Source organism: Anomalospiza imberbis, chromosome 2 (genome assembly GCF_031753505.1).
Source record: "Anomalospiza imberbis isolate Cuckoo-Finch-1a 21T00152 chromosome 2, ASM3175350v1, whole genome shotgun sequence".
Classification (NCBI taxonomy): domain Eukaryota; kingdom Metazoa; phylum Chordata; class Aves; order Passeriformes; family Viduidae; genus Anomalospiza; species Anomalospiza imberbis.
Window position 1 is genome coordinate 108,326,221 of NC_089682.1, and position 16,050 is coordinate 108,342,270.

The 16,050-nt window shown below is 36.0% G+C and overlaps 1 protein-coding gene across 10 annotated transcripts in view; it reads left to right on the forward strand.

The window, feature by feature from the left end:
* The window catches only part of PCCA (propionyl-CoA carboxylase subunit alpha), a 270,129-nt gene that overhangs the window by 75,892 nt on the left and 178,187 nt on the right, over nt 1-16,050 (forward strand). For 8 of the 10 annotated variants that reach the window (XM_068182524.1, XM_068182527.1, XM_068182525.1 and 5 more), the window contains 3 exons: nt 465-596; nt 7,162-7,198; nt 13,064-13,142. In XM_068182524.1, the coding sequence (XP_068038625.1) occupies nt 465-596; nt 7,162-7,198; nt 13,064-13,142 (248 nt within the window). Of the gene's footprint in view, nt 1-464; nt 597-5,906; nt 6,045-7,161; nt 7,199-13,063; nt 13,143-16,050 lie in introns of those variants that run through there. The other 2 variants (XM_068182534.1, XM_068182532.1) reach the window with 2 other exon arrangements.

A 16,050-nucleotide genomic window follows, 5' to 3' on the forward strand; every position in this document is an offset into this window, starting at 1 on the left:
TTAAAGACTCCATCTTCATTATGATGTTTCATTGAGGTTTGGTTTTAGGAATGCCTATTAAATAGAATTTTAAACTGTTATCATTTGGCAAGTGCATCTCTGTAAATCACTTTTGGTTATTTCAGTGGTGAATTAACAAGCCTCTGTTTTCTGAAGGAATATTTTTAACTTTCAGTCTGGAGTACTTCCACTTGCAGCTATTTTTCTCTGGCCTGGCTTTTGATTTATACAAATGCTAATTATAGGGCTTTGAATCTGTGTGTATACATAGTTTCACAAGGTCATACACATTTTTAATGAACTGTCTGATTTATATATTGCTCGCTTATGTAAAGAGATCACTGCCTTATAAGTCTTGTTGCATTAGTCAGCTCGAAAAGAAAAAAGTTAATAGTAATAGTTGTGTATGGAAAAGCTGATTTTTATTTTTGTCTCCTAAAGTTTTGTCTTCATTGTCTTTGCAGGCATCAGAAGGTGTCACCTTCATTGGACCTGACACACATGCTATTCAAGCTATGGGAGACAAGATTGAAAGCAAATTGTTAGCCAAGAATGCAAAGGTCAACACGATCCCTGGCTTTGATGGAGTAGTCAAGGTGAGAAATCATTTAATTACTGTCTGCCCACTGTAGGAACAGTGTCTAAATCAAAGTACACCTATTGAAGGTCTGATGCAGAAGCTAATTATAATTTCCTCTTTTTCAGTAAAATGTAATTAAAAATGAAGTACAGATTTTTACTAACAAGAGAGCTTTGGAGAAGAGGAGAAAGTCCTTGATAATAAATGATGTATGAGGAGTTCTTCAGTGGAGTCTGTAAAATACTTTGCTTTAAATTTAACATGAAGGCAGGTAGATGTGTAGAATGTCAGGTGTGAATTTGACTCATTTGCACATATTTACATTTCTCAGGTCTTCTTGTTGGCCAAGATCTTGACGACTCTGCGTTAAGTGAAGTTTCTTAAACTGTGTGAAGTTTCCATTTTATGGTCTGTTCTGATGGTGCATATTTCCATGTGTTGCAAAATTCAGGAGGAGCATGGGATGGGGGGGAATTTGACAGCTCTTTATCAGAATCTACAGCTAATGCTCTTTGTGTGGTTTTAGAAGGACTGTCTTCCAACAGTTTTGTAAAAAAACACCCTTGTTATTTCTTTATATTTTGTAACATTAAATAAGGTATATTTTCATTTTTATTTTCTGCGATAGTGATTGTGTTGGACTCTTACAAGCTTTCCTCTGTCTTAATATATTGTCTATGTTAATGTAGTTAAGCTTTTCTCTTTTAAAACCTTCATTGGATAAAACTAAAACTTGTTACATTATAAAATGTTGACCTCCTGGGTTGAAAATTTTTATGCTTTACATGTTAAATCAGATTTTTTTCAAATGAAGTTTGAGTAAAATTTCAAGTTGCATGGAAAAGAGCATAGTAGCTAAGCTGGATTTTAAACTCTGTTAAGAGACAAATTACTCCCCAAAACCCGACTAAAAGTGAAAGGGAAATAGAGTACAAAGGGGCTCAGGCTCCACAAAATTACCTGGTCCAATGAGGCTGCCTGGAGGACTTGACTAGTGAGAGGGAATGATAAAATCACAAAATAGCTGAGGTCAAAATGCCCAAGAGAGTTTTTCAGTACTTTGTGATGGAAATGCATGATGTTTGTAATGTCTGGTAGCAGAGTAATGCTGCAACAGGTAAAAGTGCAGAAACTTCTTTCTCTTCTGGAGGACTCCATATGAGTTTTGGACTGGCATTCGTGGCCATGCTGAAGTCTGGGAGGGGCAAATCGGCAAGTTTCAGGTTTTTGTTCTATGTTTAGCAGTCCCTGTGTATGTGGTCCTTTAGCACTCGTAAGATTTAACAGCAGCCAAGCTATTGGGCATAGCATTCTCTGTTCTGATAGCCTGTATGTTCTTCTAGGAATCTTGAAAATAATTTCCAGAAAAGCATCTAGCTAGGTTATAACTTTGAGTTAATCATTTGGACACCACAAAACATTCTCTAATGCAGAATTAAATACTTAAATGCTGGTTTTCTCGTTGTATAAAGTTAAAATTATGTAAGGGTCTGTTATTCTGCTAATAAAAAAAACAAACCTGACAAAGTAAGATAATGGTTAATGAACAGACCTATAACTAGTGCAGCTGAGCTGCTTTCTTGTATGCACTTATTTCGTAGACCTTGAATTGCACTGTGTTTGACAATTATCTGAAGTTCCTGATACAAAAAGGAAACCTAAGTGATGTGGTTGGCAATGGGCTATATGCAACAATACCCTTAAAACCAAATGAACTGGAATGTAGGCCTGAGTTGACAACTCCAGTCCTCTGCTATTGAATGGAACTATATGGTAGTTGGTTAATCCCAAAGTGTCCATGTCATACCAGTTTCACATACCTCAGCCCTGCACGAGTTCTGATTATCTGAAGAGTGTTGATGAAAAAGAGCACATATCTAAAAAAAAAAACCCAAATCCAAACCTGCAGTGTGCCCACCAAATAAGAAAAAGGAAAGTCCACAGACATTACCAGCATTGCAGTCTACATCAAAAAGTGGATTTGCAAATTTTAGGCTAACCAGTGCTTTGATTACCAATTACAGGAAATAAAGCTTCTGATAATTGATAGTGTCATACTTGCTATGGATCTAAATATGTGCCTGTGTTTGTTCTCCGATTTCCTTCCTGTGACAATGTCTTTTGCTCAAATGAATACCCAAATAATTAGGTCATACAGGATGCCTGATCTTTGGTTAGAGCTTGATATACTATTTTGCAAATTCAGACTAAGATAGGAAGGATAAAGCTGCATGATATCGGCTCTAATCAGAACAGCAACACACAAGGAACTGGAGACTGTTTAGAATTTCTGCCATTCTGTGGGATGGCACAGTTATAGAGCTTTCAAAATCATTGAGGGCTCTTTTTCCTAAGAAATAAATTTTTTAAAGGTCTTAGGAAGGAGCTAAGTGTCTGCTTGATGCTTAGGGTGGTTAGAGGTGGCTTCAGCTTTAAAGTGGGCTTCAGTAAAGCTGGAGAGGAAGTGCATTTATGTCTCTGACTATGCTAGAAATTAAGACAGATCTGTTGCATGTATTCTTTGTGGATGAATAGTTAAAGCACACACAGAGCAACAACTTCTAGTGCTTCATTATTCAACTCAGAACTGCACTGAAAATTTTTGTTACTAGAAGTGTTGTCTTTATCATTGTTAAATAGTGCTGCAGATACTTAGGTCCTTAATGAGTAAAGGATATTTTTCCTCTCTTATGTTGCTTAATACTTACACATAGGAGACACTGCTAAGGTTTTGTAATAACATCTTGGAGAAGTTGCATGCAGAAAAATTCCCAGTGAGTAGTAATTAAATTGAAAAGAAATTTAAAAGAAAGAAGCCCTTCAACAGTATACTTAAAGCTGGAAGGATTGAAGAAGAGGATGCTTGGCATCAGACACAGCTAACTGTTGTTGTACTGGCAAATGGTCTAGCAAATATGAAACTGAGAGTGGATAGATATGGAATCGAGAGGGCAGTTTGACAAACAGTGGTTTTCTTCTCATCCCTGATTCAGTTTCTCAGTTGGCTGGGACAATTGGGAAATCCAGTTTGAACATATAAGGAACCGGAGTCTTGTGCTGTCAGCTAGACAGCCAACAAAAGCATTAAAAAGTAAATAATTTCAAAATGTGTTACTAGAATTAATTTTATAAAACCCAATTGGGAGATGTAGTCGTAAATGGTTTTACTCAAAAGAATAAGCATTAATCCATGTGAGCAATGGCTATACTAAATTTAGGGCTGAGATGATGTATAGACTGTAAACAACTAAAGGGGAGTAAGAGACTAGAAAGTGGAGGCTTAGTAATGAGCATAAGAACATGCTGTGGTGAAAAACTGGCAAAGGAGTGGCAAAGAATGCATGGTTTCACCATATACAGCCAGTTTGATTTTATGGCTGGTGGAACACAGCTGGATGTAGACACAGAAGAATAATGTCTGTGTCTACTTAGTTTCACTGATGTCAGTAAACATGTTAGAGGTCTTCAGCAAGGCTCTGAATTTACTGTAGTTAAGTTTTGGGTGGCTGTTTTAGGTGAATTTTTGCACTGAGATATTGACATTAGGATTGAATGATCACTGTTGGAGAAGTTGTTAGAGACTGGATATGAACTGGAGGTTCTTGAAGGTTAACACCCTCAGCCATGAAACCATTATGCAGTTCTTGGTAATTAATACAATGTTTCACAGTTCTAGGAGTCACTTAATCTGCTTTACCCTGGCATTCCCCTACATCAAGACAGTTTTGTTTTTCTGTCTCCACCTGCTGGTACCTGCTTGAGAGGCATGTACATGCAAGTAGGAGGTTAGGAATTCGTCTGCTAAAGGAGTATTTTATGTCTCTTTAACTTAATGGAATCCCCTATTTGTGAAAACACTATGACATAATTTTATAACTCTTAGGACTTTTATTAACTTCTACCATTACTTGAACATTTTTATTTGTACAATAAAAGGTGGTGCTAAAATTATATATTTCTTTACAGTTTCCAGTTTATTTTGGGGAAAATAGTAGTGTAGCTAATGTGCTTTTGGAAGGAATAGCAGTAAATCATTGAGGACTTTTGCTTTTAAAAAATAATTTAAAGTGTTTTTAGTACCAGTGTGGTTTTGTATAATTTGCACATATGGACATGTGTGTTAGGCAGTGTCATAGCATTCACTTTTTTGCCCCTCTTGTGCAAATATTGTGTATCTGTCATAAGTTTTATGTACCAAAAGGCTAAAATAACTCCTAACTTTTCTTGATTACTCAAACTGCTTCTGTATTTATGTAATCAGCAAGTGATATTCATGATATTTTAAAGGTATATTCAATATACCTTCTTATGGAAAAAGAGCAAAAGACTTACCAGAGATTACAATATGTAAATTTCTTTTTTTTTTTGTTAGTTTTCCTCTTTAAATCAGAGCATATTTTTGTTTGCTGGTTCAGAAATGCTCTTTGAAAGCGAAAATTGGAGTATGCATAGATTTTTTTTGTTTCTCGTATCTTAGAGTTTGGGTTCTGATATGTTAGAGCTGTAAAAGAAACAGATGTTGACACAGTGTAAATTAATAACTGTTCTGGGCAGATGACTAAAGTCTTTTCAAGCCAGAACTAAGACAATTAGTGCTGCTGATACCAATCAGTTGTTACTTAAAGTTGTTGTATGCATGTGTAAAAATTCAGTGGCAGCGAAAAGTTCCTCTGTAATGATTTGCAGCTTGTCTTCCTGTGGACTACAGTGTATCAGCTAACCACTTGTTTGCAGGTAACTAAGTGAAAAAAGATTACCCTGTTTGCTTCCCCCCCTTAATTCTATTTTGCAAATATGCGGGGGAATTTGCAAGAGAAAAGAAATGTAAAAGTTTCCTTCTCAGCTATAATCGTGGCTCTTCATCAGTCATCACTCTTCCTGCATTTTGTTCAAGAGGCTCTAATTGTCTGCATTTGGCAGGTTTAACACTTCCTGACAGAGAGGCTATTAAGGGGAAGTATTCTCGCATAACTGTCACAGGCAGGAACAAAGAACCTTCCAACTCAATGTGTGGAAACCACTAACATTCTTAAATGACCCTTTTCATGCATTTTAGCCCTTTAAGCTAAAATTTGGAGGGTGCAGGGTCATGGAAAGCAGCAAGGTGTAATAAAACAGTAAACTCTTGAGGTTTTTTTGGGGGGGGTGTGAGGGGCAGTTTATTTTTTTTTTTTCTTTTTTTTTTTTTTTTTGCTAGATTTATCTCTTGAGTTAAAAACAATTGTTATTTGGAAAAATCTCATTAACAGATGTGACTGGAGTAAAAAGACTTAAAACTGATGTTGCTTTCAGGACTGCTTTGAACTTAACAAGCACCGATTTGTGGAGCAGACTAGCTAATGAAAGGAAATTAAATTTTCTGACAACTTCCCCTGCCAGCCCTCTTATTCTTCATGGGGCTGTTACTAGGTACTGAAGACTTTTAAAGAGGATTTTGTTTTATTATCGGACATAAATGAACCAGGTATGAACATTTCTTACGTATTTTTTTTTAAAGTTCTGACCTGGGTGCTTTTAAAATGGATTGCCTTGAAAGCTTTAAAAATATCAGGTTTCAGTTTAATGTTCATAAGTTAGCCCCCATAGTTTCAGACTCACTTAGCAGCTGGTGGTTTCCAGACATTACTGCCTTCTATACAAATTTTTTAATGTATGTCATGGGATAGTATAAATATTAGCAAATTTGGATGGAATTTTCAAGCTTAACAGGTACCACTGTAATTTAACCCTTTTTCTTTCTAATTTTTTATGATGGAAATATACTGCTATCAGTAGAAATAACAAGAATTAACTACTGCAGAAGAAGTGATTTGGTTATTGAAATGTAAATAATTCAAGTATTCTGGTTTTTATTCTGAGTTTCCCAGGACTTTTTTTCTGTACCAGGCTACAGTAGTATGAGACAGCTGAAGCAATAGGTGTCATCAACAAAAGGATTTGTGAAGTTGGCTTATGCAGCTCTGAAATGAAAGCAATTATGGGAATCTTCCCCTTTCAGATACAGTTTTAAATGATGCATTTAAGGTTTATTTTGTCTTCAGAATGCAGAACTTTCAAAACTGAAGTGCTTGTGTTCTTTCTTGAGTAAACAAAACCCATTTGTCTTTGAAGAAGTTCTACAAGGTTTTTTTCCCTGAACTTGAATTACTCCCAAACAATAGAGAATCAACTCCCCCTACTGACAACAATCAGGAAAACACAAGGAATACCTGTGAAGACAGAAACAAGCTGGTAGTGGACAAACTTTAACGATCTGATTTATGGTCCATTATTGATTGTAAACTTCTAAATTCTAGCATTAAATTCCTACAACTGCAGAAAATAATTTTGCAATCCTGGTTGTGTTTCCTGTCAGCTGATTCCTCCTTGCTTTGAGTTTCTCAGTGCACTAATGATGAGGTAGAATTTACATTCCACTTATGGTATTAATTTTACATTCCTCTGGCTGAAAAGGGTCAGGAGGTTGTAAAATCAAACATTAAATGAATCGGAGGAGACAGTAGTGCAATATATGACTGCCCTCAGGACATAGTGCAATGGCTGATGGGATTAACGTTGGGTCTCATTTCCTGCTTTTACAGGATGCAGATGAAGCTGTCAGAATTGCAAGGGAAATTGGTAAGTTCTTAAATTAGCTATGGTGGGATTTGTGTGCCTCTCAGCAGACATGGTTGACTAAATTGAATGTGTAATAAGTAATCCCTATAAAACAAATAATGTTTTAATAGTTTTTAAGTTCCCTGTTGCCCATAGGGCTGGAGGAATCTAGGCATTAACGCCCTGTCTCTTAAATCATCACATTTGAGCTTTTCAAACTGGACTTTACAGAACGAGTACAGCCATGATTTGTGGAATGAATATAATATGCGGTAATGAGTACCTCACTAAGGGAGTTACCTGTAAGTATATCTGCAATTGGACATGATAGTCAAAAGTTAGACATGGTACACTTCTCTTTATGTGCAGACTGACACCAGTGATGTTATGGTCTTCATCCTTCTTCACTGTGTGGACTGCAGCTAGCTTGAATATGATCCAGAGCAACGGCCTTCTGTGCTTACTGGAATAAAGTCACTATTCAGCTTCTGAGTATCTTACAGAATGGTGAAAAGAGCAACCAGCAAATGAGTCTGGGACTAATTTTGATGAAGGTTAAGTGTAATATGTGTTTAATGAGTTTTGGCTTTTATTTACTAAAGCTTGATATTACTGAAAATGCTAAACCATATGCTTGAAATTACACATGTTTTTAAATGCTTTCTAGAAGAAGAATCTAATGCATTAAAATATGTGATTTTTCTTGGGATTTTTCTTTAATTTTCCCTTTGAGACTGCAACCATGAGAAGCTATTTAGGTTTACCACAGGTAGATAAAGCAGCTTTTCACCTTTGTCAAGAGCTATTGCTGTGCCTTTATTTGCCAGATAGAAAGTGGGAGTTGCACTGCTGCAGATAACTTCTAAGCAGTGTAAGATCTTTCGGCTTTCAGTTTAAGTTGGGGCTTTTAGCCTGCTCTGGTTAACTGCCCTGAAACTCATCCTAGGCTTGTCTGACTTTTAGGCTGACACAATTAAGTCAGCGTTTCTGTGAGTAGTCAGGCTTTGTGTCCTGTTGTGAAATCCAATGATAACTGATCACTGTCATGGGAGCATTACCAAAAGAAAGAGTCTATTAACCAAACTATTCAGAAGAGAATGGTAAATAAAATTTGTTTTAGTCCTGCATAAAGACATAGTAATGTGACATTATTTCAGTTCACTTTCTCTTCAATAATCTTTCTTGTTCTTGTGTTTTAAAGATTTCCTGCAGGTATTTTCTTAAACAGTTTTGATGAATGTAAGTTAGAAGGCATGCAGTGGCTTTCTAGACACCCTTTAAAATACAGTCTTTCTTAATTTTCTTCTGAGTTCTTCTGGTGTTCTGTTGACTGGTTCCTGTCTTTGATATCAGTAGCACTTTGGAGGTCATTATATCAAGGCAGTCTTAAATCTGTGATAATAAAGTCAATTACAGACAGCTGGGTGGTGCTTTATTTAGATGGAAAATTCTTAAACTGTTTTGATACAAGAAGGGTTTTTACTATGATGCCATGTAGTGAAAGAAAAATATCCCTTCTAGCTTTTTCTCCACTCGTGGTTTGACAAGTTGATCACTCTGGTTAATCTTCTGTCTAATTGTAACCACTGACCAGAATTAAACATAGTGATTTAAATTTCAAAGGATCTAAGATAGAATGAAATTATAGTCTCTTGTTTATATATATATATAATGTATTTGTCCTTGTATATAAAGCACTTGATATGCAGTGAAATACTTTCAGATTGTTTCTAACTTCACTAATCCAGTGTTTCAGTCTTCTAAGAAAGCTTTAAGTAATTCTTAAAAAAATGTCTGTGGGTCAGTGCTGAAAACAGTAGAACTGTGCTTGATGCTCTCTTGCTGCCTGTGGTTTTTTCCTGCTTTTCCTGCTGTGTTTTGGCCAAAGATCCAGTAGTAGTGGAGCATGACACCTCAGGGTTGAAAACACAGCCTTTACCTGTTTCAGTGACTATTATCTATGGATACACATTTTCTAGGTGTGGGAGTGAAACCTTCTTTTTGCCCCTTTTTTGAGATGCTTTCCTGTATTTTTTAGAGAATGTGACAGGGAAACTAGGTTAAATCAGAAATTGGAAGAAGTTCAGGCACAAATTGCTGTATTGGCTCCTTTCTACTGTCTCTCTTCTCTATTTGTTGGTGTGGGCTGTTGTGCTCTTCTGATCCTTTCTGAATTACGTTGGCCCTTTTCCCATGCTGCTTTTAGGTCTCTTTGTAGGATTGTACATTAAGAACTGTTGGCTTCTTAATTCTGAAGCATCAATGAAACTCCAGTAAGTTTGACTCCTCTGTTTGAAAGGATTAAGAAGTTATGAAGTGCAGTCAGTTAAATCAAAATGAAAGTCCGTACAAAACTGAAGAGATGAACAAGATGTTTTTTTGTCATGTTTCATTTGATGTGGGTTTAGTTAGTGCTAGCATTTAATAATGGATATTGAAAAGAATCTTGTATCACCACATGCAATATTGCTCAAACTGATATTGCACAATGTGTTCTGTGATCTACTACCTGCAACTTTATAAAAATGGGTAAATGGCATCTAAAAACCATGGTGGCAAAGGGTGGGAGCTAGCAGTTGTGGAACATCAGACGTTTACTCCCTTTATCATTCAGATTCTCAGAACAGTAACTGTCCTGGAAACAAAGCGGTTCTAATTTATGAGTACCTATTTAGCAGCAAAAGTAGGTGCAGTGATCTTCAAGTCTGACTGCTTTTTGCTTTCTTGCTTCCTAAAATCTTTAACTCCATCCTTAAGAGGTGTCACAAGATTGGAAAACTATAAAATAAGAGTAGGTTTTAATCTCATGTGCAATTTTAATTTCACATAAAGTGGCATCTGATTTGAGGGAGGGATTGAAAACCTAACACCTACTCAAAAATGTGTCTGCTTTGTGAGTCTTTCATTGCTGTTGTTGTGGGTACTTACAAATGGTGTTAGAAATTGTTTGCACGCCTCTCCCTTCCCAGAACTAATCCAACCAATCTACGTGAACATACTTCAGCAATTTTGATTGCTACAAAAGTGGAGAGTGTTGAGTAATGCATTCTGATCCCAGTATCCTATACCCAATATGTATGCAAAACTTAAATTTTACAAGGCCTTCTTTCAGTCTTGGTATTGGCTAAAGGGCTGCTCTATAGCTTAGTTCAGCTTAGGTCCCCAAGAGTAAGCAGTGTGTAACCTTGTGTTTGAGTAAAAGCTCCAGTACCCTGGCTGATTTACATGCTAACATGTAGAGGTCTGTTGCAATTTTTCCTTCTCAACCAGAAAAGCTGTATGTATTTTTGCAAAATAGGCCTTACTTTTTTTTTTTTTAAAACCTATTTTGTTTTTACTTACATAGTGCCTCTTGGGAGTCTTTAACTGCCTTGCCTAGAAGCATGGCTGACATATAATCACTGTATATAAAAGGTGGGAGGGAGTGGAAGCAAAGTGGTGCTACACTTGGTGAATGATACTAGTGACCCATGTATACTCTCTGATAACTTAACCATGTGAGTTGTGGTAGATGAATTACATTTTGAAGCATACAAAGACTTAAAAAGGCTCATTTTCGATATGCTTGTTTTGCTTTGGAAACTAAAGAACAGTAAATTAGGACTAGATTCTGCTTACAGAATTAAAATCAGCAAACCATTCAAGAGACTGATATTGTTAGACTGAAATTGGTAGCATAATTAATGATGATTTTTTCAAGTACATGTAACACTGAATAACATAGATTAAGTGATGGAAATTGCCTTAGTGCCTTTGCCATAATAAGGCTTAAAACAATGCTTGTTTTAAAATTTCACTCCTGCAGCTTTTTGGGTTGGTCAGGGTCTCCAGATGGTGATAGTATTGCCAGAGATTCACTGGTATTATCCAGTAAAATTTCATTTCTTGCATGGAAGTTATACAAGATGTGCTTTTAGCTTTATTTCAAGATATTCAGTGACTTGTGTAGGAGCCTGGCAGCTGCCAGGGATCTGGAGATGCACCTACAGCATCAATAAAATGCTCTTGTCTAGGTGTTACATATACTGCATTTCATGAAAATTGGGTGAACTTCAGTGTTGCTGCATGTAATCTAGAATTATTTTGACTTTACCCTTTAATATCTGGGATTGTAGAGGCCTGGAATCAGGGTCATTGTTACTGTGTGGCTTATTCTGTATCCTTCTATGGGCAGTATTGAATATTTCATAAGAAAACCTAAGAAAGACTCCAGAAAGGTTATTTGCATGTCTCTGTTTGGTTTTAACCTTATATGTTGTAACAAGAGACTACTTTAGACTCCAAGACATGGAGATTTATAGCCTTTTGGTAATCCATGCCTATAGGAGCTTGGTTTGTGCTCTACATATGCTTAACTATGACCTCTCTACAGCTTTCAGCCACGTGAATGCTTTACAGCCTGGGGTTTCACAGTCTAATAATGTGTTAAGTTGGAAACTATTTTATTGATTTTTTTTTCCTGTTTCTTTGTTAATTTAATGTTCTCGAGTACTGTTGCTGCTTTTCTGCCTTCCAACCAACACTGCTGTTTCTTATGCTTGTCTCATGCCATTTTTTTTTTTTTTTTTTTTTTTTGGTATCCATTTCAGACTTTTTAAGAAAACAAAGGTTTTCCAGATCTTGCTGGTTTTAATTTTCTTCTCCTGAGCCTCCTTTCAGTTAGATCACTATGAGGAGGAGGTGGGAATATTGTATTGCTGTCACTTGACAGAGCAAGAGTAGATCTACATTCCAGAAAGAAACTGTAAATATCAATTACACATATGTGAGTAGACTGGACCACTTCTAGGAACCATATTCAAATGTCTCTTTCTGTCCCCAGATCAAAGCTTTTTATAGAATATATCTTCAGTTCTCAAGGAGTGATAGATGCTTCTTGAGAGACAATATCAGCTGGTCTCATATTTGCCTAATGTTGTGATTTTCATTAAACAATCTGGAGACCAAAGGCATTACGAATTTTCTGCTGTCCGAGAAATGTCAAAAGCCTTTTAATCAGATCCTTGACTTTTAGTTTTCTTCATGTTCACGTAGAGAAAGGTAAAGTTCTCTGGTGTAACGGAATTGTTTCAGGAAGTTGCTTTGAATGAAATGATTTTAATTAAAGTATAAACATTCATTACTAAATCTGCATTTAAACTGTGTACTTTGTTACTGTAATTTTCTAGCTTTCAGAAAAGGAAGATCCTGCCTCTTATCCATATTACAGTATCTTGCTCTACACGCAAGATATTGCCAGTTATGTACAATGCTGACAGATTTATGCTCCTTGTTGTTTTTTCGTTTTTCGTTTTTTGTTTTTTGTTTTTTTTTGGGTTTTTTTTTTTTGTGTCAATTTGGGAAGAATACTTTTTTAGTTGTGAACAAAAGTAATCTCTGTTCTGATGCTATTACATAATATCTAAGCAGCACAGCTCTTGAGCTGCTCTATTATTTAAAATGTGCTGCACTAGAAGTGTTGATATGATGCATATTTGTTTACTCAATCTTTAGACTTAATTTATGAAGATCTACTAATTTTTGTTTTTAATTAAAAAAATTTTATTTAAGCAGCAACAAAGGAAAAAAAGTTGTTCCTAAAGAAATGTCAGCTTAAAAAGGTCAAATGCCTTATTCATAAATAACTTCATTATTTGGGAATAATTCATTCAATGGTTTCTTGGTATAAATGAATTGGAGAAGACAGCCTTTCTTGGCTGTAGAAATTACTGCACTGACAGCTAAGTTTTGAAAAGAAAAAATTCTCCTCTGTTCTCCCTGCAAACAAAGTGTTTTAATAAACGAAGTTATTGTCTACTGGCTTTATTGGACATGTGGTCAGTTGTCATGTTCCTCTGACCAACTGAACAAAGTTTGAACTTCTGTCTAATTGTTCCCCGCTGTTAGGCTACCCTGTCATGATCAAGGCCTCAGCAGGTGGTGGTGGGAAAGGCATGAGAATCGCTTGGGATGATGAAGAGACCAGGTGAGATGCTGTCCAAAAGCTTGCCTTGATGAATGCTGCAGTTACTGAAGTCCCGACATTAAGCCATTGTAAGCTGACAGTTGAGCAGATATGAAATGTTAGACAGAGAAATTGGATATTATTTGGTTTTCTCCCTTTAGCATAGTGAGAAATATACTTTGGTAGTTAACAAGTGCCTATTTCTAATTAATTATTGCATTAATCTTACAAAACATCGTCCATTAATTTAGATAAAAAACCAACATTTACAACTGCTGTTAGTCCAATGTTAGACTGTAAATAACATTTTGCTGTATGCCTTTCAGAATGCTGATTTATTAATTCTCTGTGTTAGGTAGAATATTTATTGGCCCTGATTCAAAACATTAATGTATGCCATTAGTTCTGTTAAAGTTGATGAGACTGATAATTCATATGTGGGAACACATACGGTGTTACCAGAATGTGCTCTAATAAATTGCATACTTCTGTGTTTAAAGTACTTGTATCAGCAAGCTATTGTACTTTTGTCTGTTTTGAAACAACACGTGTTTCAACACAGAGATGTTTTTATGTCTCTTACTGGTTGTCTGAATCCTGAACATTGCATGATGTTTTGTTATTGACTTGGAATTTTACAATCCATTCTCTTCTGATGGTCTGGCAGCGAGGGAGCCTCATTACAACTCCATGTGCTGCTGATCTTATAGAAAAAAGTATTTAATGATTTTTCTAAACTTGTAATGAAAAGCCTATTTGATCCAAAATAACCTGAATGTTTTCCTTTCTGCATAGAGGGAGCAGCACATGTGCTGGAGTAAACTCAAAGTACAACTGAAATTTTCATTAGTTTAATTTAGCCACCTGCAGGACTTCCTTGTCATTTTTCTGTCCCATATTAATTTTATGTTTGTCAAAACCTAAAAATTGGATGAAAGAATAATGAACATCTAGCAGTTAAGTTTTAGATTTAAAGAAAACATGGTGGGTTTATTTGTACCATGCTCTGTGTAGTCCATTTGTATTCAAATCTAAATAGGAAAATGTTTTGTGCATTAGAATGAAGATCTAGAATAACCTTCTTTCTTAAAAGGATACTCTATTGCTACTGCTTTAGAATCCTAAATTACTGCCTTGATCTTGTGCAGGCAGCAGTTCATATGTTGGACTTGAAAGGAAGGCGTTCATTTCTTGTTTAGTTCAGAAAGGAGCAAAGAAGCTTGATTAAAGTAACTGTTTTAAAGTAAAAGTGGATCTAAAATCATGATTGCTAACTTATTTTGGAGAAAGGCTGTGGTTTCCATAACCACAGCTAGTGCCCAACCACCTTCTGGGTGAAGAATCTCCTTGTTTGAAACATATTTTGAATTTTCAGGCTTGTTGAAAACCTTTCTTGTTTCAACTGGCTATGTGTACAATAAGAAGCCTTAAATGAATATGTGGCATAATGTAGAAATAGCCACTGGAAGTGGAAAAGACTGATCTGAGGAACTTAATTGCTACGGTAATAGAATTATTCTCTGTGGTGACTTACTGCTTCATCTTTCACATCCCTTAAATATGCCAAGTGATGACAATTGTTTTAGATCCTCTGTAATTAATATGTTATTCCAGCTATAGCTAAGCTTTCTATTAATTTTTGGCTAGTATTTATTAAAGAAATACTGGTACAGTTTTGTCAGTGTTACAGTTTGTTTTTTGAAATAGCCGTTCACATGCCCTTCACTGTGGAAGGCTTCAGTGTTGACCCCTTCTCTGGATAGGGCTGCTGTTGTGTTTTTTAAGATCTGAGTCCCTCCCAATTAACACTTCTATTGCTTTTTTTCCAAATTTTGGTCAAGTTCTAGAGTTGAATTTTGTGTACATTTCAAGCCACTGACCCACTGAAACTAAAATAGTCCCATGTTCACTCTAATGTAATCCCTAGCTAGTTTTCTTGGTTTGGAGAAGTATAATTTAGCAGAAGTATAATTTAGAAATTTGATTTCTTAACCTAATAGATGCCCACTTGAAATTATATAGAAAATGAAGGGCAGATTTCTGAAAAGCAGCTTATCTTTAGTTCAGGTTGGTAGATTTTTTTGCAGCCTGAGAAAGTTCTGCTGTGATCTGTATGTAAAAGTATTTTTAACGTAGTCATTGATCATCCCAGCTCTGGTTTTGTATATTAAGAGCCTTTGCACTTGCACCCCAGTGAACCTGATCTGAAAGTGCTTTCCAGGTACAGGAAACATGAAATTCATGGTGCAGTACAGCAGAACATGACCAGGGCATGTGTCTGACTATCTGCACCTCATCTGGATCATTCCCTCTTTGTGGAGAAACTGAAGGCTTCTTGCTTCCAGTATACTCATAACAATTGATTGTCTAATTAAATCTTTAGCCTTCATGGCTCCAAATGGTGGCCTGTCAGCTCTGAAAAGGAATTAAATTCAGGACTCCGTCTTTTCCAAAGAACAGGTTGAAATTTTCTGGCAGAGCTTGTGATGGATCTTTGCATGTAAAGACACTTACTTGCTTGTAGGTTGAGTGTCAGAGGTCATCATACAGGAGCTATTGGCCCATGTTTTAAGCTCTGTGGATTTGCAAGAAATTAGTTTCTTTAGCTAGTAGCTTCAGCTGCAGACATGATACCCTCCAAGTTGGAAATTTGTACTAAATTATTTTTTTAAGAGTTACCTTTGAAAAATTTTGAGCTTTATGTAATTCCCCCCTATTGTCTTACCTTCTGTAACTTTTCCTAGATATTGAAGTTTTGCATGCTTAATGGGTATCTGTTTTGAAAGTTTTTAGCAAGGCAGCTTCCAGCAACAGATGTTTAGAGAGATTATTTTGTTTTTTAACATAATAGGAAAATGTAAATTGTCCTGTTTCTGAAATTCTTTCTTGGTGCTTATGCCAATTTTATGAATGGAAATCAAACATCTGC